Source organism: Mastigoproctus giganteus, chromosome 10 (assembly GCF_048544385.1).
Source record: "Mastigoproctus giganteus isolate SK-2022 chromosome 10, ASM4854438v1, whole genome shotgun sequence".
In the NCBI taxonomy this organism is placed as follows: domain Eukaryota; kingdom Metazoa; phylum Arthropoda; class Arachnida; order Uropygi; family Thelyphonidae; genus Mastigoproctus; species Mastigoproctus giganteus.
The window spans coordinates 154,170,473-154,193,030 of NC_143584.1; the positions used below are offsets into that span (position 1 = coordinate 154,170,473).

Below are 22,558 nucleotides of genomic sequence, written 5' to 3' on the forward strand. Positions count from 1 at the left end.
GAACAGCCTTAGCACATTTATTGGAAAACTAAGGTTTATATAAAGGACGAGATGTTAAGGTTAAGTGTGGAATAAAGGATTTCATCCTTACAAGAATAATTTCATTGTCATGATCTGAGCAAACGTTGACCTCAGAAGATTTCAAACAGTAATCCAACCAAGGAACTTCAGATTATCCCATTTTGCATTGATGTAATGCCAAACAATGTAAGGTTGAGAATAGCCACAAGATAAAGGCGCCATTGGAGAAGTGACCATCAAGTTGTGATCTGAGGTGCCTAGAGGACCACTCATCTTGACCGTCTACTTAGAAGAGTTGTTTTTGAGAAAAAGATGAAGCATGTTGGTTGTGTGGTTATGATTGACGAGTATTCTGGTGGGTAAATGAACAATCTGTGCAATTTCATTAGTAATTGCACAAACCTGAGCATCCCGACTAGCTGAGTCTGTGTGACTAGAAAACAGAAAGCTAGCTGGAGTTGTGAACGTTAAAGTCACCACAGAAAGTTACCTCATTGTTAGGAAGGTTGGACTGGAGAAAGTCAAATTTCAATGAGAGGAAGTCAAAGAGTTTCAAATGATTAGTGGAGTTGGGAGAATGTTAGAGGCAACAGATTAGTTTGTCAGAATGTGGTAGAGAGATTTTAAGCCAGAAAAGATCGAAAAGAGGAGATTCTAGATTACTAAGTCTCTGACAAGGAATATCATAGCAGACATATTTCTATCAGAAAAAATACAAGGATTTTGACAGAATGAAAGAGGAAATGGACATCATTGAGATTGGAACTGAGACCGTCTATTTGTGAAATGAACGAGGAAGTGTTTGGGAGGTTGGACTGGAGAAAGTCAGATTTCAAAGAGAGGAAGTCAAAGAGTTTCAAATGATTAGTGGAGTTGGGAGAATGTTAGATCTTTTTACAGATAAGTTTGTTCTGTTAGTTTGATAATTCATGTTGTATTCAGTAATAAGAAAATGGGAGGACATGCAGCATGAAGTAATGGAATTTTTGGATATGACATACATACAGCAACAATATACCCAGCTCCTTGACATAGCGTGGCTTTGACAATGTCCCCCCCCCCCATGTACCTACTACTCAGACTCCCTCCAAGTCACTATCTGGCAGAGTAGAGGCAGCAAGATTATACACTAGCTGATTCCAGACACCTCCTAGAGAGTTACCAATAGGTTTTGGTTCAGTGGACTATCTAGTGGCCAGCCTGCAAATGCCATTTTAGAGCTATAACCTTGAAATGTAAGGAAGATTGGATCTCATCGTGATATCATGATATCTTATCATGATCCCATCATAAACTCAGATGACATCAATTAATTCTGCATGATGGAAGAGAAGGGAGATTATACATGGGTATTATACACAGGGTTACTAACAGTCCACCATTGATAAGTTGCAACCAAAGGATTTGGCTGTCACAGACCAATTGGACTTTACCAAAATTAGGTCCACTTGACTTGAGATATCAGTTCCCTTAGTGTTTTAGCTCCCAGGTAGCAAGCCCACCATGATATTCCTGAGGGAATGTCTGTGACAGCCTCAAGCACCATTTATGCCATTCATGTGTTTGAATGGCCTAAAATATTTTTAGAAGAGAGAGCGAATGTGGAAGATAATGAATACCCAGGCCATCGGTATCCAAGAGAACTGATTAAAATGTAGACTGGATAAGGACAATGATGAGTGATCATCATGTAAGCATTAGAATGGTTGCATCAGAACTAAATATGGACAAAGAAAAAGTGAGACAAATTTTAACCAAAATTTAGGTATGATAAAAAATGTGTGCCAAGATAGTGCCAAAAATTTTGAATGAAGAACGAAGAACGAGAAACCTCCAAGTTTGTAAAGATGTTTTGAAAAAAATTTAAGAAGATCCAGACTTTGATTACTGTAATTACTTGCGATGAAGGTTGGTTGTAATCCGAGAGTAACATACCAACTTTGTAATACTACACTCATTATAGTGGAAAACGATATACAGGAATTTTGCTAGCAGGAATAAGGAGGTGATTATTCCATTTTATGAGGCAATGGTCAGGCCACATCTTCAGTATTGCATACAGGTTCCTCAATTTAGGAACGATGTAGAGCTGCTGGAATGGGTACAGAGAAGGTCAACTGGTGAGGGGAACAAAGGGGTGCTCTTACCAAGAAAGGCTTCAGTTCTGCAAATCATAATGTCTGGAGACTAGGCATCCGCAAGGTGACTTGATTGAGGTGTTTAAGGCTTTGAATAGCTTGAGCAAACCCAGTGCTGATGAGATTTTTCCTCTTGCTCAGACTATGCACATGATGGGACATAAATTCAAATTGAAGGATGGTTGCAGAATAGATGTGTGGAAGTTTGCCTTTAGCCAGTGGGTGGTTGATTGCTGGAACAAGCTTTAATCCATTGTTGTGGAAGTGTATAGGTTGAATAAATTCATGGAAGAACCTCCAATTGTTTGTTCCACGAATAAATTCTTGGAACAAACTATTGGAGCGGGATAGATAGGTGAAATGGGATTTTTTGTTTCCCCTTTCCGCTTATCCAATCAATTACTGGAAGGTTGAAGTCACCCGTAATAAGTACAGAGTCATTGTACATGTTTGGTAGTCTTTCACTACATAGTTCTAAGCAAACTGTTTTTGTTACTTGCATCAATATCATATTGATATTGAAAGGCTTAGAAAGGCTTTTGATACTGTTGCACATGGAAGACTGCTGCACAAATTGGAGCAGTGTGGCATTGGAGGCAAATTGCTGCTATGGATAAGGGGATGGTTGAGTGGCAGAAGACAGAGAGTGGTAATCAATGGACACTGCTCAACGTGGACTAATGTTATTAGTGGAGTTCCTCAGGGTTCAGTGTTGGGTCCGTTGTTGTTTTCGGTGTTTATGAATGATATTGATGATGGGATATCAAGTTTAATGTCCAAGTTTGCAGATGATACAAAGGTTGGCAGGGTTGTTAAGGACACCACTGACGCTATGCTGCTGCAAGAGGATCTGGAAAGGTTAAACAGATGGGCTGAGAGGTGGCAAATGAAGTTTAACATTGACAAATGTAAAGTACTACATATGGGAAACAGTAACCCCAGAGCAACGTATCAACTCTTCGGTACTACACTGACAGTGGTGGAGAATGAAAAGGACCTGGGGGTAATTGTGCAGGCAGATATGAAGTTCTCTGAGCAGTGCAGACAAGCTGCAAGAGTAGCTCATGGCGTCTTGTCAGTGATATACAGGAATTTTTCTAGCAGGGATAAGGAGGTGATTATTCCCTTGTATAAGGCAATGGTTAGGCCACATCTTGAGTACTGTATACAGGTCTGGAGGCCTCATTTCAAGAAGGATGTAGAGCTGCTGGAACGGGTACAGAGAAGGGCAACAAGATTAGTGAATGGAACAAAGGGTTGCTCTTACGAAGAAAGGCTTAAGTTTTGCAAATTACAGAGTCTGGAGACTAGGCACTGGCGAGGTGATCTGATAGAGGTGTATAAGGCTTTGAATGGTTTGAGCATGCTCAATGCCAATGGGATTCTTCATCTTGCTCAGAATAATCAGCTCAGAGGGCATAATTCAAATTGAGGAAGGATGGATGTCGGATAGATGTGCAGAAATTTGCCTTTGGCCAGTGGGTGGTTGGTTGGTGGAACCGACTTCCATCACTTGTTGTTGAAGTTGATAGCCTAAACAAATTTAAAGCTCAACTGGACAGGCATTTCGAATGAACGGAGGAGTGAAATGGGAGTGGTGTGTGTGTGTGTGTGTTTTTTTTTTTTTTTTTTTTTGGCTGATGCTGAATAAGCTTGCTTTCTTGCATCATATGCTTCTACTAATGCTAATACTAATATTGTGGAGGAGATCGCTATGAGTTTTCTCGATATTTCAACTACTCTAAATAAAAAAGTGTCTAATTGAGAAGTATGCTGCCATTCGTTTAAAGTGTATGTCGCTACCCTGACGACAATTTCAACCTTGATTGGGTTTTCCTCGGTGGTTAGGTTGGCACTGCGAACAACCTGGTGATATGCAGTAAATGAAGTAGGCATGATCTAAGTCTTGGAAAAGCTATAAGAAGTAATTGTACATGTTGGGCATGTCATCTTTCTGTTTATATTTGGGTATTATTACTAGGTGCAGCAACATACTCATGTTATTTATCTACAAAAAAAAAAAAAAGGATCGACATGACAAGTAAATTAACCAATCCAACATAAGTGAATGAATCAGGGCTTACAACAAAACAAAAAAAAGTTTTTATCTTTTAATATGCAGTTATCATGCCCAGGAAACAGTTATTTTCAATAAAACACTGCAAATAAAACTATTCAAAACTTATGAATAAAAAAATATTCATAGGTTATAAAATAAAAATTGATTTGCAAGTTAGGAGTAAACAAATAATTTATCCACTTGTTAACAGAAAAGTTTTGTGTTGAATAACAAAATTATTTTTTATGTGTGAGTAAAATAAGTATTTTTTTTCTTCTTCTCTCATTTGTTATTTGATAATTTGAATAAATTTTGCCTAATACTGAATTCAAGGTATACTGCCTCAGGATAAGCCATTTGTGAGTAGTGGAAATCGTACGACATTGAGGGATGTTATTAGCAACATCATGGCTGCATGCAGTGAAATAAAGTCATCTACCATGAAGTGTGCTTAGAAATTCCTGTGGAAAGACTGTGACTCTAAGTGATACCTTGCATTTTTAAAAATGCATCAGGTTGTTGAAGTAGGATCAAAGATAGATGATAGGGCTGCACTGTGATCTTGATGTTTTAGATGTCATTGAACTGATAGATTCTCATGATGAAAAAAAAAAGACCTCTCACGATCAAGAACAAGAAGAAAAAGAAGAGGAGCAGGCAGTTGCTCTAGAAATCAAAGGCATCATATTAATTATAAGGATGGCAACAACCTTTTTTTTTTTTTTAAAATATTGAAAAACTTGCACAGGAAGCATTAGACATGAATATTACTTTCAGTAGAAGCCTGCAGTTTAAGTATGGATTAGACAGTGTTCTTGTAGCTTACAAAGAGACTTTTACCAAATAAGCAACAGAAAGCAAAACAGACCGCTTTGATGTAATTCCTAAGGAATACCTTAGGAATTACATCATACCTTTGATACATTCCACTTTGATGCAATTCCTAAGGTATTCTTTCTGCCATTTGCACTCTACTTGCCTCTTGGAGCTTCAGCATCTATCACACTTTCACCACCACTGGTGCTATCTGATAAGGAGAGATTTCTTTACTTTAGCCCTCCAAATGTTACATTCTATGATGACCCTGTGGATACAATTCTATCAACTACTGTGCAAAATATTTACATGCTATCATCTCATCCACTCAAGCCGGTGTGTCTGCTATTATTCTCAGATTTAAAACCTTTCACTGTATCTATTACTTTATAAATAATATTCTATTGAATTTATTTTTAATGTAATAAAAGTAGTGCTTTAAATGTATTAAAATTGTCTTGAAAATGAGTCCGGAACGCTTCCTTTTTTTTTGTGAAATGAACCTAAATTTCCCCATTAACTAAGTATATGTTATATGCGGTTTCCATTTATACAGACATTTTTAGAAATGCAATCCTTACATATACCGAGGAGCCTCAATAATTATTTATTCCTGGATTTTAATGAAATTTGAAATACAACATGTATTTCACAGAGCTTCTGTGATTAATAGAATAAATAAATACAATGGCCATTCAAATGAAAACCTCAAAGGTTAAATAAAAGTTGTCAGTTTTGAAGCCATTCATTCTCTGCCATTTTGACCTCTTCATCTAATGAGAATGGATATCCTTTTAGTGAGTCTTTTAAGGGGTAAAACAAGGTAATAATGACATGGAGCCACCAAGTCTGGGAATATGGAGGATGGGATAATACCCCAAAGATATTAAATGACAACTTTATTTCAAATAGCTGGTTTTAATTTGTACAGCAGCATATCACTTTATGGCTAACTCATCACTGTTTCTCCTCTTTTTCCAGATAATGTTTCACCGGAATCATTCCCAGAATATAGTCAGCAACACTTTCACTGCTGTTTCTTGGCTACAGACTTTCTTCAGGCAAGGTGAGCCTGATTAGCACTGTTCTGAACTTATACAGTTGCTTTCTGGCATGTAATAGTGCACCCAGGATTCATCTCTGGCCACCGTGTGTCCTAAGAAAGCATTTCCTTTGTGCCTGTACTGTCCAAGGATCACAAACACACACACATTAAGCCATTCTTTGCTGATGACATTATGTGCTGAACCAACCCTAAGCTTGCATTTTGTGGCAATTTATTTGATATTAACATGACAGTTTCCTTATGAGTTCTTCCACTGCCACTATGACTGGGTGTTGTGACATCATATGCTTGCTCAGATCAAGGAGACTGATCAACATTTTCAGTATTGTTTTTAAACTTGTTCACCCACTTGTAGACTTGCAATACTTTGCCACACTTAGCCAACGTCCTACAATAAATTTTGCCAGGTTTTATTCCTTCTGCATTCAAAAATTGTATTATCGATTACATCTCTACTTTGATACATGAGTGCAGGAATGCTGCCATCTTGAAAATTGACTGTTATCTAGCAATACTAGCAGATGGTGCCATGTGGGCTCTCTGTGTTACCATCAAACTTTAGATGATAACCTGATACTAGATTTTCATTGTTTTTGCATAATATGTATTTTGTGTTGGTTTTGTGGTTTTAATTTGAATGGCCTTTGCAGTAATAATTCATTATTCATATGTTTAATAAATTGGTAACAAAAAATAAATTCTTCAAAAAGCAGTTTCTGCAAAAAAGCATTTGAATTAAAATTATATTTTCTTACTTTAATATCTATAAAAAATTGGAGCAAATTTGATGAAAATTATTTCACTTTTTTTTATAGAGAGATGTTCGAGAAGTTTTCAAGTTTGTAGAATTGGCAATTGTCCTTGATCAAGCAATGGTGAGTGAATTGTAAAAATTTTGTAGAAAACTGTCCTCAATTTTTCTATCAGCCATCTCATCTTTTCATGTTAATTTTATAGTTTACTCTTCATCTGCTTTGATATGCTGTGAGTAACTCTGATTTACCCTGTTCTTTGTAAACCGTCTAGTAGCATTATTTTTCCAGGGTGTTACTTTATATCAAGGTATTTCATAATATGTGGGCCATATACTTTCTCAAGTAAATATAGCCCACATGTTGCAAAACATTTTCCATCATTTTCAGGACCTGAAAACAAAAACAGTTTATATAATGTATACCTAAAATTGCTTTGTTTATGAGTTTCAGCCCATTTTGTGTTTCAGAAATTTTGTGGCAAAAAGCACATGTTAGTTTCTGGGTAGATAAACCACATTACAGTATAAAAGCTGATTATTATTTCTAGTGTGCATAGTCTGAATTCGTTTTGAAACAGTATTTTACTGTTTGTAATTTTAACTTCTTACCCTAAAATCATCTCTGAGTGTAGTGCAGTGGGAGGGGAATTTTTGTGTTATTAAGTAATAGTATGAATTTCAAATGAAAATGGGAACTTATTCAAACCAAGAAATGACAGACATACATCATGTTTATGCATTTGCTGAGTTGGTTTGGTTTAAAATTTTTATGGCACATTAGCAGCAGTGGTTATTATGTGCCAAGAAAAAAGGTAAAAATAGATTCTGGATTTGCTGAGTGTAACATGGCCATAGCAGGATGTCTGTATGCAGAAATATTTATGAATTGTTGTCTGTCAGATAAGAAGACTTTGCAGAGAATAGACTAGCCTTTTGGAGATACAGGATCATTCAGCAAGTGGGTTTCAGATGGTGGTAGAACAATCAGCAACAAAAGTGTTAGGCTGGAGGGGTTGGTCTTCAATCACCCAAAGAATAGCAGCAGTAGAGAGCATAGGAAACACAACTCTGGAGAATTTTGTGGAAAAAACAGCTTAATCTGCATCACATTCAAAGGTTACAGGGTGTTATCAAAGCTGATTTTCCACTATGTGATGTTTTTTTATACTTGGTTCCTTCAACAGTGTGCTCATGATCCTCTTTTTCTACTCGTATTGTGTTTTTATGGTCAGGCCTCACAAGAAATGGTGATGATCAGTTTTAAAAATGCTCATGGCATAGCAGAAACAGATCTGCGTATCATCATCCAGTGTTATAGCAAAACAATTTTGTATTAATGTATAGATAAAATTATTGCCAATTGCTTAATTGGTCCTTTTGTTTTGCCTGCAAGGTTAACCAGAGAATCCAGTTTTTAAGGAATGATTTATGCAATTTACAAGATAAAGTTTCTTTTTATTTTTATTAAACCCCAGACACGAAAGGTATTAGAACTTGTGGTACTTAGTAACATGCATGGGTTGAAGGCTGAGAAGACAGAAGGTGCTTGTTGATGTTAGACTTGAATATGTCTAGTTTGTAATTTTTGGGAAATACATGCGAAAAATGGTTGTTACAGAATCAGAAGGGATAAATGAGAAAGAGGAAAAGTTTGTTCTGTGAGTTTGGAGTTGGACAGTGAATGGATGCTGACTGGTTTCGGCATGTTTTTGCTGGCTTGAAAGAGAGTGGGGGAATTATAGATGCTAATTCAGAAGAACAGTGCCCTTGGAATTTTGTATAGAAAAGTCATATAGCAAAAATTGAACATGAGACAGAGTGGAGAGAAATTCTAAGAAATGGGTCATTAATTAGCCTGACTGGGCTCTTCTGAATAGAGTCTACAAGTCTGAGAGAGGTTTGGGGACATTACCCGAGGTGTGGGAACAATGTTCATGGTAGAGTGGTTTTGAGATTTGTACAAAGTGAGTATTCGTATAGAAGAAAAATAATTCCAAGAGTGAAAAAGAAAATCCAGTTTAGTTTTTTGATGCAGAGGAAGCAATAGCATTAGTATTAGTAGAGACATATTATGCAAGAAAGCAATCCTAACGAAGAGCAGTGTCCATTGATTACCACTCTCTGTCTTCTCCCACTCAACCACCTTTTATTCATTGTGGTGTTTCTGTTGTGGAATATTTGTAATGCTCTTATGATCTCATGTCATGGATATATGTCCATGACTTGTCATGGTCATATATCCATGAATAAGCATGTCGATCATGCAATATAAACTACATGTGACATGTTTATTGTATGTGGTTTATACATCACAGCATCCTGCCTCATTTTAGTAGAATAGCCAGAGACTGTTTGGATAACCATTTACCTGACAAATTGTTAGGCCATGGAATCCCTGTTGCAATGCCCTCACGTCCCAGACCTGAATCTATTAAATTTTGACCTGTGGGTTCATCTGAAATTTATCATTTGCATGATATCCATTGACAACATTGACATGCTTAGCTAAAATGTAGAACAAGGATGCCAACAAATTTTAACAATACCTGGTTTTTTGAGCAGTCCAAGATGAGGTCTTTGGGCATGTGGATTCAGGTGCAGGAATTCAACCTGATCTAACCCAATTTTGACACTTTAAAGTGAGATTGAAACATATATTTATCGGAATTAATTTGGAAACAAATTTCAGGCATATAAAATATATAAAAAAAAATTTTTTTTTTATAAAATATATAAAATGTTATCATTGTTTTCAGGTCAGACCCAGATGTTATGAAACATCCTGTGTGTGTGCACCTCTACATATATATATATATATATATATATATATATATATATATATATATATATATATATATATACAGCCGATTACGGTTATTTGGGACACATCGGGACTAGTGCATTTTGGCCAGATTAAGCGCCTGCCCCAATTATCCGAAGTTTCACGTAAATACAGTAATACCCCGAAGTTACGCGATAGGTGGGTCCGACGAAAATCGCGTAAGTCGAATTCGCGTAAGTCGGGGTACAACTTTGCATATAAATACATATAAATTTTGCTTAATTGGGACCAAGGACTAACAAAAACACTAGTTTAGAAGAAAAATATTAATAAAATTGCAGTTCTTTATACATATTAATACAAAATATGTATTAAAAAAAACAAATGAGTTACATAAAAAAGTTATTTCGATGTCGATGGCTTCATAAAATCTAACAAATTCGTCTGACGACACAGCGCGTTCTTTTTTTCACGCAGAATTTCTTCGTAGCAAGCTAATAATTTTTTTATTCCTTGCTTTGTAGCTATAACGCGTCCTTCGTTGGAGTCTATGTTTTCTAAAATTTTTAAGCCCTTTACAATTGAGCCCTTTTCAATTTTCAACCTGTCAAGTTTGCAATTGTCATGTGCTTTTCGCCTTTGCTTCATTTAGGCCTGTAGCACGTGCAATATCACATGGTCTTTCATTTCGCTCAAAGCGTTTCACAATTTCATATTTTTTCTCTATCGACAGAAGTGGACTGGCCATAAGCCTTACCGGGGAAACCCCGGTGGGCCAGTGTGATTTTGGCCATAAACCATAGTATGAGGCCACTATAAATTTTCCCGGGTAAGAATTTTTGACCCAGTCCGCCTCTGTTTATCGATAATTGCTTTTCTTTTTCTCTCTGAATCTGCAGTGTCTTCACCAGGACGCTTCCTTTTCACACCTTTTAATTAAGTATTTTACTCATTTTTAGGGAATAAAGCACAATTACAAAACGAGGAGGCACGCTTGATACGCATAAACAAAGCTGCGCGCATGTAGCAACTGAATAAACAACACCATAAAGGCAGAGATACCCTATTAACACCTCACATTTCTAGGGGTTACTACCATAAGACAATAAAAGTCCAGTTGCGTTTCTGCTAGTGAAATCTGTTATAAACTGGTAGTAAACTCGATCTAATTGCATTTGCGATTATACCGATAGCTGGAATTGTGTTGGTTTTTACGTTATTATGGTGAAATGTGTTTCCCCTTCACTGATATAAAAAACATAAAAGCAGCAAAGTTGAATTTTGTTCATCTTTCGCTCTCATTCTCTGCCGTCGCACCGTATATCGATAACATATGAAAAACGACCTTGAAGATAGTGGGCGGCAGCGTTGCCAAACGAAAAAAAATCAAGAACCGCGTAACTCCGAGTTCGCGTAAGTCGGGGTAGCGTAAGTCGGGGTATTACTGTAGTTAAAAATACAATGCCACCCCCCTCCCCCCACAATTGGTTCACTGTACAATCAGATCACGTCACGATGAAGTCACCATTGTAAAGTACCGTTCACTATACGATGTGTAATAAGTGCCGGTCATTGTGATCACGTTTGTGAATTGAATTTTAATTCAATTAAACAGCAATTCTAATTAGCAAAAATAGGAGGAATATTATCCACAGGCTATAAAAGTAAAGATATATTAAGTACAAATTTACCCTTTATTACCTTACCAATTAAAAAATATAATGATACGTGAAATTCGGAAGAATATACGTGATAATCGGAAGAATTAATACATACTGTAATATGTGCATACTAACTAAACTGGTTGACATTTCTGTTCACTGTCATTTGTGAGTGGGGGTTAAAATTTAAAACAGTAAAAAGATAAGCAATCAATAACAAAGAATACGACACACACAAATTGCAAGTAACACAATACGTGCAAGTGAGAACGGAGTAACAAATTACAAAGCTTTAAAAATAGGAATGAAGAGAAGATTCTGAAAATTATTTTTTTTATATGATTGAAGATTCCATATGGTAAAAAGTGTAAACACATTTTACCATAATAACCCACAGAATTCCAGCTGTCGGTATTATCGCAAATTCAATAAGATCGAGTTTACTATTAGTTTATGATAGATTTCACTAACACAAAAGCCCAATAAACAGGTGACTGCTAATTGTTTTTATTGTTTTATGGTTGTGACCTCCAGAAATCCGACCGAACAACGTGGTACGGTCGGAGACAATTGTAGGGAAATCTTCAGTGCTGCGGTCTCTTGCCCCGATTAAACGGAATTTTGTCCCAATTAAGCGAAGTAAACCCTGGCTATTTTCTCGATTTGGTTCTGTTTTTTAAGATTTGCCCCAAATAAACGGCTGCACCGATTAACCGGTGGCCCAAATAACCGGAATCCACTGTGTGTGTGTATATATATATATATAGAATTCTAAATGGGAAGCATTTAGGAACTTAATCTTGGAGGTTACTAGGCTTTTCATACCGACTAAGAAATACTGTTCCAAGGTTCAGGCCTAAATGGATGTTGGATGAATTAATGAGGCTCGTGGCAGAAAAGAAAAATGCATGAGATGCATATAAATTATCAGGCGACACAGCCGCCTATGGCAGATATAAGCTAGTATGTAATCAAGTCACAAAGGAGGTTAGGCAGGCAAAGGGAGATTACGAGAAATCTTTGGCAAAGGACGAAAAGAAAAACAGCAAAGAGTTCTTTACTTATGTAGACTCTAGAAGGAAGGTGATGAATCAGATTGGCCCACTTAGCATAGATAGAAAGTTGATGATCCTGCTCAAGTGGCTGATAAATTGAATGAATATTTTGCATTTACATTCACACATGAAGAGTTATTCAAGGAAGTGAATGCCAGATGTTTATCAAACTCTAACAGGGAGCTAAGTTATTTTGTAATGAGAGCAAAGTGGAGGAGAAATTGTTGAAAAAAGTTAGGCAGATGGGCTGAGAAGTGGCAACTGAAGTTTAACATTGATAAATGCAAAGTACTCCGTATGGGAAGCAGTAACCCAAGGGAAACATACCAACTGTGTGGTAATACACTCAGGGAGGGTGGAGAATTAAAAAGACCTGGCGGTAATAGTGCTCTCAAATATGAAGTACTCTGAGCAGTGCAGAAGGGCTGCCAGAGCAGGTCTTGGAGTTTTGTCAATGATATTTAGTAATTTTGCTAGCAAAGACAAGGAGGAGATTATCCCTTTGTATAAGGCAGTGGTCAGGCCACAACTTCAGTACTGTATACAGGTCTGGAGAGCTCATTTTCGGAAGGATGTAGAGTTGCTAGAACGAGTACAGAGAAGGGTAACAAGATTGGTGAGAGGAACAAAGGGGTTTCTCTTACCAGGAAAGGCCTAAATTCTGTAAGTTGCAGCATTTGGAGACTAGGCACCTGCGAGGTTATCTGATCGAGGTGTATAAGGCCTTCAATGGTTAGATTAGGCTCAGTGCTGACTGGATACTTTTGCTTGCTCAGATTAAGAACATAAGGGGGCATAGATTTAAATTGAAGGAAGACAGTTGTAGAATAGATGGCGGAAGTTTGCCTTTAGCCAGCATGTAGTTGATTGCTGGATCAGACTTCCATCTGTCGTTGTGGAAGTTGATAGCTTAAATAAATTTAAGGCTGAACTAGACAAACATAGACAAACATTTGGACTGACTGGATGGGTGAAATTGGAAGGGTTTTTTTTTTTTTTTGGCTGATGCTGTATAACGTTGCTTTTTTGCATCATATGCCTTAACTTTTTTTTTTTATGAAAACCCTAAGCACAACAGGTATTAGAACGTATAATACTTAGTACCGTGCTTGGGATGGAGGTGGACAAGATGAAAGAAGATATTTGTTGACATTAGACTTCCAGAAAACGGCAGTGGAATGAATATGTGTGGATGATGAAAATTTGATTCTGTGAGTTTGAAGTTGGACAGTAAATGGATGTTGGCTGGTGCAGCATGTGTTTGGACTGTTTTGAAAGAGAGAGAATGAGAATTATAGAAGCCAATTCAGAAGAACAGTGCTCATGGAAGTATTTGTAGAAAGGGCATGCAGCAGAAACAGTACATCAATGAGAGAGAGAGTGGAGACACTCTGTTAGAGAGCAGTCATTAATTAACCAAACTGCCCTCTTCTTAATGGAATCTAGGAGCCTTAGCGGTTTTAGGGGCTCAACCCCAGATGTGGGAACAGTATTCCCTGGTAGGGCGGATTTGCAATTTGTACAGAATGAACAGCTGTTTGGAAGGAAAGTTACGCTGAGAGTGAAAGAAAAAACTTGGTTTTTTAGGTGCAGAGAAAGCAATATTTGTAATGTGCTTTTGCCGAGAGAGAGTAGAAGTCTGGGTAATCCCCAAAAGAGAGATCATCTTGCCTAGAAATCCGAGTATCACCAAAGATAAGCATAGGAGCAGAAGAATCCTTTTTGCGAGATATGAGAGGACTGAGTTTTAGTAGGATTGAAATCAACTATTTCAATCCAAATTGCAAATGAAGTCTTTGCCCCACCGGATAATTACCTGGAGATCGTCATTTAAGGAATTGGTAGCAGATATTTGAGAAGTTGAAGCTGATTTAACAGGGCAAGGTTTCTCAAACTGGAAAGTGGAATGCAATGTGCTATCATCAGCAAAACTATGGATAGGATTTCCAATCAATAGAAGAAGGTGATTAATATACAAGAGGAAAAGAGTGGGGGAAAGAACTGAAACTTGGGGGACACCAGCATTTGTGGAGAAATTAGAAGGTTTAAAATATATTTTAATTTATTTAGTATAAAAATTGATTTGTATGTATTGAACACAGCTCGAAAGTACTTTCAACATTTCTAAGCATTAGATGGATATAAACTCGAAGACTGAAAGAGCAAAGTGAGTGAACTATCTACCATCAACCTCAGTGAGTGGTCAGAGAGAAAACTGAATAACCAATTACAAAAAACAGTTCGCAAATCATAAGATGGATGCTTGTTTAGAAGACCTTTATGCCAAACACAGTCAAAGCCTTTGAGATGTCAAGAGCAACTGCTTGTGTTTCACCAAACTTTACCATTGAATTTGTCCATAAATGGACAAATTCAATGGAAATGGACATAAGCCAGAATATCACAAGTGGATCGACACTGACAGAATCCATACCGGTGATCGTTGATCAGATGGAAGGTTTCTAGGTAGTTTAAGAGTTGGCGATGAGTTGATTTTTCTATTACTTTAGAAAGAGTAGAAATAATTGCAATGGAACGATAATTGGATGGAAGGGATTTGTCACCCTTTTTAGGGACTGGCTGGATATGAGCAAATTTCCAAGTAGAAGGAAAAACACCTTTGGAATAAGAAAGTGAAAAAAGGCGGCAAAGAACAGAAGTACGTTCAGGAGCACAGGTTTTGAGAACAAGTGGAGAAATACCATCAGGACCTGGAGCTTTCTTTGCATCCAGATTCGTCAAAATCCTTCTGACATCCTTTTGGCCGAAGACCACAGGAGGCATTGAATGGAACATGTTGGGAATGGTGGGAGGTGTTTTACCAAGTTCATTAATACATGAGTTGGAAGGAAAATGGGATGCTAGCAGGTCAGCTTTATCCTTGGCTGAAGTGACAACAGAACCAACTGGTTTTCACAGAGGTGGGAGCAGAGTTGGGCAAAAGTTACAGCCAACAGCTTAGGCAAGAGACCAAAATGCTCGGCTACCATTAGTGCATGAAGTTTGCAGATGATACAAAGGTTGGCAGGGTTGTTAATGACAGTAATGGCAGTGTGCTTCTGCAACATTATCTAGATAATTTGTCCAGATGGGCTAAGAAGTGGCAACTGAAGTTTAACCTTGACAAATGCAAAGTACTGCATATGGGTAGAAGTAACCCCAGAGAAATGTACCAACTGTGTGGTACTACACTTAAGGTGGTAGAAAATGAAAAAGACCTGGGAGTAATTGTGCAGGCAGATATGAAGTTTTCTGAGCAATGCAGGCAGGCTGCCAGGGCAAGTCATGGGGTTTTGTCAATGATATATAGGAATTTTGCCAGCAGGGAAAAGGTGATTATCCCTCTGTATAAGGCAATGGTCAGGCCACGCCTTGAGTACTGTGTACAGGTCTGGAGGCCTCATTTTAGGAAGGATGTAGATTTACTTGGGCGTGTACAGAGAAGGGCAACAAGATTGGTGAAGGGAATAAAAGGATCCTCTTATCAAGAGAGGCTTAGGTTCTGCAAATTGCAGTGGCTGGAGACTAGGCATCTGTGCGGTGATCTGATTGAGGTGTATAAGGCCTTGAATGGGTTGAACATGCTGAATTCTGATGGGATCCTTCCACTTGTTCAGATTACGAACCTAAGGGGGTATAAATTCAAATTAAGAAAAGACAGATTAGATGTGCGGGAATTTGCCTTTAGCCAGCGAGTGGTTAATGCTGGATCAAACTGCCATCTGTCGTTGTGGAAGTTGATAGGTTGAATAAATTTATGGAGGAACTGGACAGGCATTTGGAGGGAATGGTGTGATTTTTTTTTTTTTTTTTTTTGGCTGATGCTGCATAAGCTCATACATTTGCTTTCTTGCATCACATGCCACTACTACTACTACTACTACTCTTAGCCTGTTCAAAGTCTAGTTTGGACTGATTAATAACTGTTTAAAATTGTTGCAATCTTTGGTGTAGGCAGAAAATGAAACTGAAAAATTGGAAACAAGCCAATTCACTATATGCCTTAGCAGATTTATTGGAAAACCAAAGTTTAGATAAGGGATGAGATTTTAACGTTGAGTGTGGAATAAAGGATTCCATTCCTACAAAAATAATTTCACTGACATGATCTGAAAAAACGTTGATATCGGAAGACCTTGAGAAGTTCATAAACTGGTCCTTGAGGTTGTCACAGACATTCTCACAGATATGCCTGACAAGCTGTACTAGCTACCTGTGAGTCTAAAACGCTGATGGAACTGATATTTGAGTGACATTCATGTCAAGTGGGCCCATTTTCTGCGAAGTCTGGAATGGTTTGTGACATCCAAATCCTCTGCTTGCACCTTCAGAAGGATGGAACTGTTAGTAATCCTGGGTATATTAACCCCAGTGGCTCACATCTGGTGAGTATGGGCTTGGCATACCCACGGTCCTGAGTTGGATATCATCATTCTTCTTTTTCTTGGTGATTCCCTTATACTTTTGACACTCTCTCTCTCTCTCAGGGTGACTCAGAAAAATTTTTTTTTGGCTGGTGCAGCATAAGCCTCAGGCTTCCGTGCACCATATGGCTCATATTAATTATAATAATAACCGCCATACAGAAGCACACTGTGGGTGACCACCCAGCTGTGAACCGATGTAAGCAGACGTCGAGGTGGGCACCACATAGAGGAATGCCACCCCTCTGTGTTACCAGGCAGTACTAGGTGGTAGATGACTGTCATCAACCGGTGCAGTACCACCACTTTGCTTATTGGAGACTTGAAGTGGTGGAACCCATGTTTAGTCTCTAGAGCTAAGTTCCGGTCAACTCTTCCCTATCTCTTCCATCATGCAGTATGAAAGATGGCTTTTGAGGTTATGATGAACATCATGGCGAGATTCAGTCTTCCTTATGTTTCGAGAGTACAGCTCTAAAATGGCATTCACAGGTTGGCTGCTAGTTAGTTCACCAGACCGAACCTATTGGTAACTCTTTAGGAGGCTTCCGGATCAGCTAGTGTATAATCTTGCTGGAGGGAGAGGGAGGGGGAGAGAGAGAGAGAGAGAGAGAGAGAGAGAGAGAGAGAGTCCGAGTAGTGTGTATGCACGGGGGGGGCATTGTCGAGGCCACATTATTTCAAGTATCTGGGTATATTCTTACCATGTGTACGACCTATCCGAAAATTTCATTACTTCATATAGCATCCCTCCCTCCCACTTTTTCTTGCTATTGAAAACACCATGAATTAACTAATAGAGTAAGCTTATCTGCAAAAAACCTAAATCTCCCAAACACTTAACTAGTTCATTTCACAAATATATGTGCTCTCAGTTCTAATCTCAACGATGTGCATTTCCATTTGCAGTCTGTCAAACGCCATGTATTTTTTCTGACAGAATCTCAGTTATGGGTTGACTCAACTATTGCTCATCTCAGTTGCCCAAATTATTTGCTGTATGATTCCTTTCTCCTCAAAGGTGGTACTTGTGCATATGTCTGTTCCGATATTTCCTGTCAGAGACTTCGTAATTTGGAATCTTCTCTTTTCGATCTTCTCTGACTTAAAATATCTTTACCTCATTGTGTCAAATTCGTCTGTTGTCTCTATTTTCCCAACTTTATTAATCAGTTGGAGACCTTTGACTTCCTCTCTTTGCCACTTGACTTTCTCTAGTCCAACTTTCCTAACAGTGAGATAATTTTCCTTGATGATTTTAATGTTCACAACTGCAGCCAATTCAGAAGAACAGTTCCATTTTCTGGTCACACCAATCCAGCTGGTTAAGATGCTGAGGCTTTTGCAATTACTAATGACCTTGCACAGATTGTTCATTTACCTACAAGAATTGTACAAATTGGAGCAGAATGGTATTAAGGGTAAGTTGCTACAATGGATAAAAGGATGATTAAGTGGGAAAAGACAGAGGGTGGTAATCAATGGGTGCTGCTCTTTGTGGACTAATGTTATTAGTGGTGTCTCACAGGGTTCGGTGTTAGGTCCACCGTTGTTTTGTATATTTATCAATGATATTGATGAAGGTATATCTGGCTTAATGTCGAAGTTTGCAGATGATTCAAAGGTTGGCAGGGTTGTTAATGACAGTAATGGCAGTGTGCTTCTGCAACAGGATCTAGATAATTCGGGCAGATGGGCTAAGAAGTGCAACTGAAGTTTAACCTTGACAAATGTAAAGTACTGCATATGGGTAGAAATAACCCCAGAGAAACGTACCAACTGTGTGGTACTACACTTAAGGTGTTAGAAAATGAAAAAGACCTGGGAGTAATTGTGCAGGCAGATATGAAGTTTTCTGAGCAATGCAGACAGGCTACCAGGGCACATCATGGGGTTTTGTCAATGATATATAGGAATTTTGCTAGCAGGGAGAAGGAGGTGATTGTCCCTCTGTATAAGGCAATGGTCAGGCTATGCCTTGAGTACTGCGTACAGGTCTGGAAGCCTCATTTTAGGAAGGATGTAGATTTACTTGAGCGTGTACAGAGAAGGGCAACAAGATTGGTGAGGGGAATGAAGGGATCCTCTTACCAAGAGAGGCTTAAGTTCTGCAAATTGCAGTGGCTGGAGCTAGGCACCTGCGCGGTGATCTGATTGAGGTGTATAAGCCCTTGAATGGGTTGAACATGCTGAATTCTGATGGGATCCTTCCACTTGTTCAGATTACGATCCTAAGGGGGTATAAATTCAAATTAAGAGAAGACAGATTAGATGTGCGGAAATTTACCTTTAGCCAGCGGGTGGTTAATTGCTGGATCAAACTGCCATCTGTCGTTGTGGAAGTTGATAGGTTGAATAAATTTAAGGAGGAACTGGACAGGCATTTGGAGGGAATGGTGTGATTTTTTTTTTTTTTTTTTTTTGGGTTGATGCTGCATAAGCTCATACACTTGCTTTCTTGCATCACATGCCACTATTACTACTGCTACTACTACTAATACCGGACATCCTAACCTTACAACCAACACCCTTGATCTTTTTCTCACAAACAACCCTTCTAAGTACACGGATGAAGTGAGTGGTCCTTTAGGCACCTCAGATCACAACGTGGTGAATGTCTCTTCTCCAATGGAACCTTTATTTCATGGCTATTCGCAACCTCGTGTTGTTTGGCATTGCAAGAATACAAAATGGGATGACCTGCGAGATTTATTTTCTTATTTTCCTTGGTTGGATTACTGTTTCAAAACTTCTGATGTCAACATTTGCACAGATCATGTCAGTGAAATTATTCTTTTGGAATGGAATCCTTTGTTCCACACTCCACTTTAAAACCTCGTCCTATATCTAAACCTTGGTTTTCCAATAAATGTGCTAAGGCTGTTCAAGAGAAGAACGTTGCATATCGTAATTGGCTTGTTTCCAATTCTTCAGTTTCATTTCCTGCCTACACCAAAGCTTGCAACAGTTGTAAAGCAGTCATTAATCAGCCCAAACTAGATTTTGAACAAGCTAAGAGTAGAAAACTTGCTTCTTACCCCAATGGTAGCTGAGAATTCTGGTCTCTTGCCAAAGCTAGTAGTCACAGCTTTTGCCCATCTCTTTCCCCCCACTCGTTTCCTCTCGTATATGTAGAATAGATGTGTGGAAATTTGCCTTTAGCTAGCGGGTGGTTAATTGCTGGAACAAGCTTCCATCTGTCGTGAAAGTTGATAGGTTAAATAAATTTATGGAGGAACTGGAGAAACATTTAGAGGGAGTGGTTGTGTATTTTTTCCCCCCCTTTTTGACTGATGCTGCATACGCTCATATGCTTGCTTTCTTGCATCACATGCCATTACTACTACTATATTAATGACCTTCTATTGACTGGAAATCCTATCCATAGTTTTGCCGATGATAGCACATTGCATTCCACTTTCCATTTTGAGAAACCTTGCCCTGCTCAATTAGCTTCAATTTCTCTAATATCTGCTACCAGTTCCTTAAATGCCGATCTCCAGGTAATTCTCCAGCGTGGCAAAGACAACTTAGTTGATTTCAATCCTTCCAAAACTCAGTCTTGTCTTATATTTCGCAGAAAAGATTCTTCTGCTCCTATGCTTATCTTTGGTGACACTTTGATTTCTAGGAAAAATGATATATCTCTTTTGGGGATTACTCTGACTTCTAAACTCTCTTGGCACAAGCACATTACAAATATTGCTTCCTCTGCCTCTAAAAAACTTGGTTTTCTCTTTCGCTCTCTCCTTTGCTTTTTTTCCAAACAGCTGTTCCCTCTGCAAATCTCAGATCTGCCCTACCATGGAATATTGTTCCCACATCTGGGGTGGTGCCCTCAAACCCTCTCTCAGGCTTCTAGTTTCCATTCGAATAGTGCAGTTAGGTTAATTAATGACTCATCTCTAACACAGTCTCTCCACTCTCTGTCTCTTAGACGTACTGTTTCTGCTGCAGGCCTTTTCTACAGATACTTCCATGGGCACTGTTCTTCTGAATTGACTTCTATAATTCCTACTCTCTCTTTCAAAACAGTCCGAACACATGTCGCCACTAGCTAACATCCATTTACTGTCCAACTTCAAACTCACAGAACCAACTTTTCATCTTCCTCGTTTATTCATTCAACTGCTGTTTTCTGGAACAACCTTCCTTCATACGTATTTCCTGAAAATGAGTCTACAGGAGTTTGTCTAATGTCAACAAATATCGTCTTTCATCTTCTCAACCTCGAACCGAAGCACGGTACTAACTACTATTGGTTCTAATGCCTCTCGTGTTTGAGGTTTTCATAAAAAAATTAAATAAATAAAAGGTAATCCGACCAAGGAAAAGAAGAAAAGAAATCTTGCAGGTCATCCCATTTTGCTTTCTTGTAATGCTTTCTTCAAACAACACGAGGTTGGGAATAGCCATGAGATAAAGGCTCTATTGGAGAAAAGACAGTCACCAAGTTGTGATCTGAGACATCTAAAGGACCACTCACTTCGACCAAACTAATGCTAATATATATATTTAGTATTATTTTTTCCCCCTCCATAGCATTGAAGGATTTTCCATACACATAATGTCCCTGAAAAGCTTCTGGACCATCATCATTTTCACATTCACTTCACTGCTACTTGCCGCAGTAGTGTATCCTTTTCTCCTTTGGCTTCTATGTTACACTTAACCCTCCTTGGTTTGCTGCCTTCCAGCAAACAAAACAATTGAATCGGGTATAGTCCTCGAGCCTTCTTGCAGAAAAGTGAACATTTGATCTATTGATGTGGGATGAATTGGTTTTGCACTCATCTGAAATTCCAGCTTATCTCATAGGTTTCGTATTAGAATTTTGTGCCTACCATTCCATCTTTTGTACATTTGCATCCATGAACCATTTTAGACCAGCAAAGTGGTCTGCACTAAAAACTGCTGTATTATAAGTAGTCTATCTACCTTAAACATGCCAGTTGCCAAATGGCTTGTTAAACCGGGTTAGTTCCATGCATTGAGGAATCATGTAAATGCCAAAGATCTAGGCCAGTGGTTTCAACCTTTTTTTAATAATGGCACCCCTAAGTAATTTGTTTTATTTTGCAGCACCCCTACTCAATTTTCTCAATATATATATATAACATTTAAAAAATATATATGTTATATGATATTTATTACAATAATATAATTATAAAAATTACATTTCATAATACAAATTATATATATTTATTCAGTATATAATTTTATTCTTTATATAGAGGTACTAAGTAAACATCAATTATAGATCACCACAAAATTAAAAGATACTGCATACCTTTTTACAATGAAATAAATGTATAAATTAAAACAATAAGTTTAAGTAACTTAAACCCAAATTACGTGGCACTCCTGGAATGTTGTTGCGCCACCCTAAGGTGCCGCCACACCCTGGTTGAAAACCACTGGGCTAGGCTATATTATGTGAAACAGCCCCGCACGTAATCCCACCTCCCCTGAAATAAAAGTATATAAAATGAAAATCAAAATGTTGTAATATATAATACTGTTGTTGTAATATTTAAAATCGAAATGTTGTAATATATAATAATATACAAAATGTAGTAGTATATTGTAATACTACACTTATTGTGTGGAGTAGAGGAGCTTGAAATTTTGCCATCATATAGTGGCAGCGAAACTCTGTCTAAAAATTATTTAGAGTCTGAAAAACTCCCATGTACAATTGTTGAATATTCAAATGACTCCCTCTTGATATCTGATATGCTTGGCAAGCAGATAAAAGTGATGATTAAGCAAATCCTAGTTC

At 38.0% G+C, this 22,558-nt stretch overlaps 1 protein-coding gene across 1 annotated transcript in view; it reads left to right on the forward strand.

Moving 5' to 3' along the window:
* The window catches only part of LOC150079395 (disintegrin and metalloproteinase domain-containing protein 11-like), a 445,660-nt gene that overhangs the window by 139,901 nt on the left and 283,201 nt on the right, over positions 1-22,558 (forward strand). Inside the window, exon 10 of the mRNA XM_090383050.1 lies at positions 6,916-6,975. Within this exon, the coding sequence (XP_090239176.1) occupies positions 6,916-6,975 (60 nt within the window). The remainder of the gene's footprint in view (positions 1-6,915; positions 6,976-22,558) is intronic.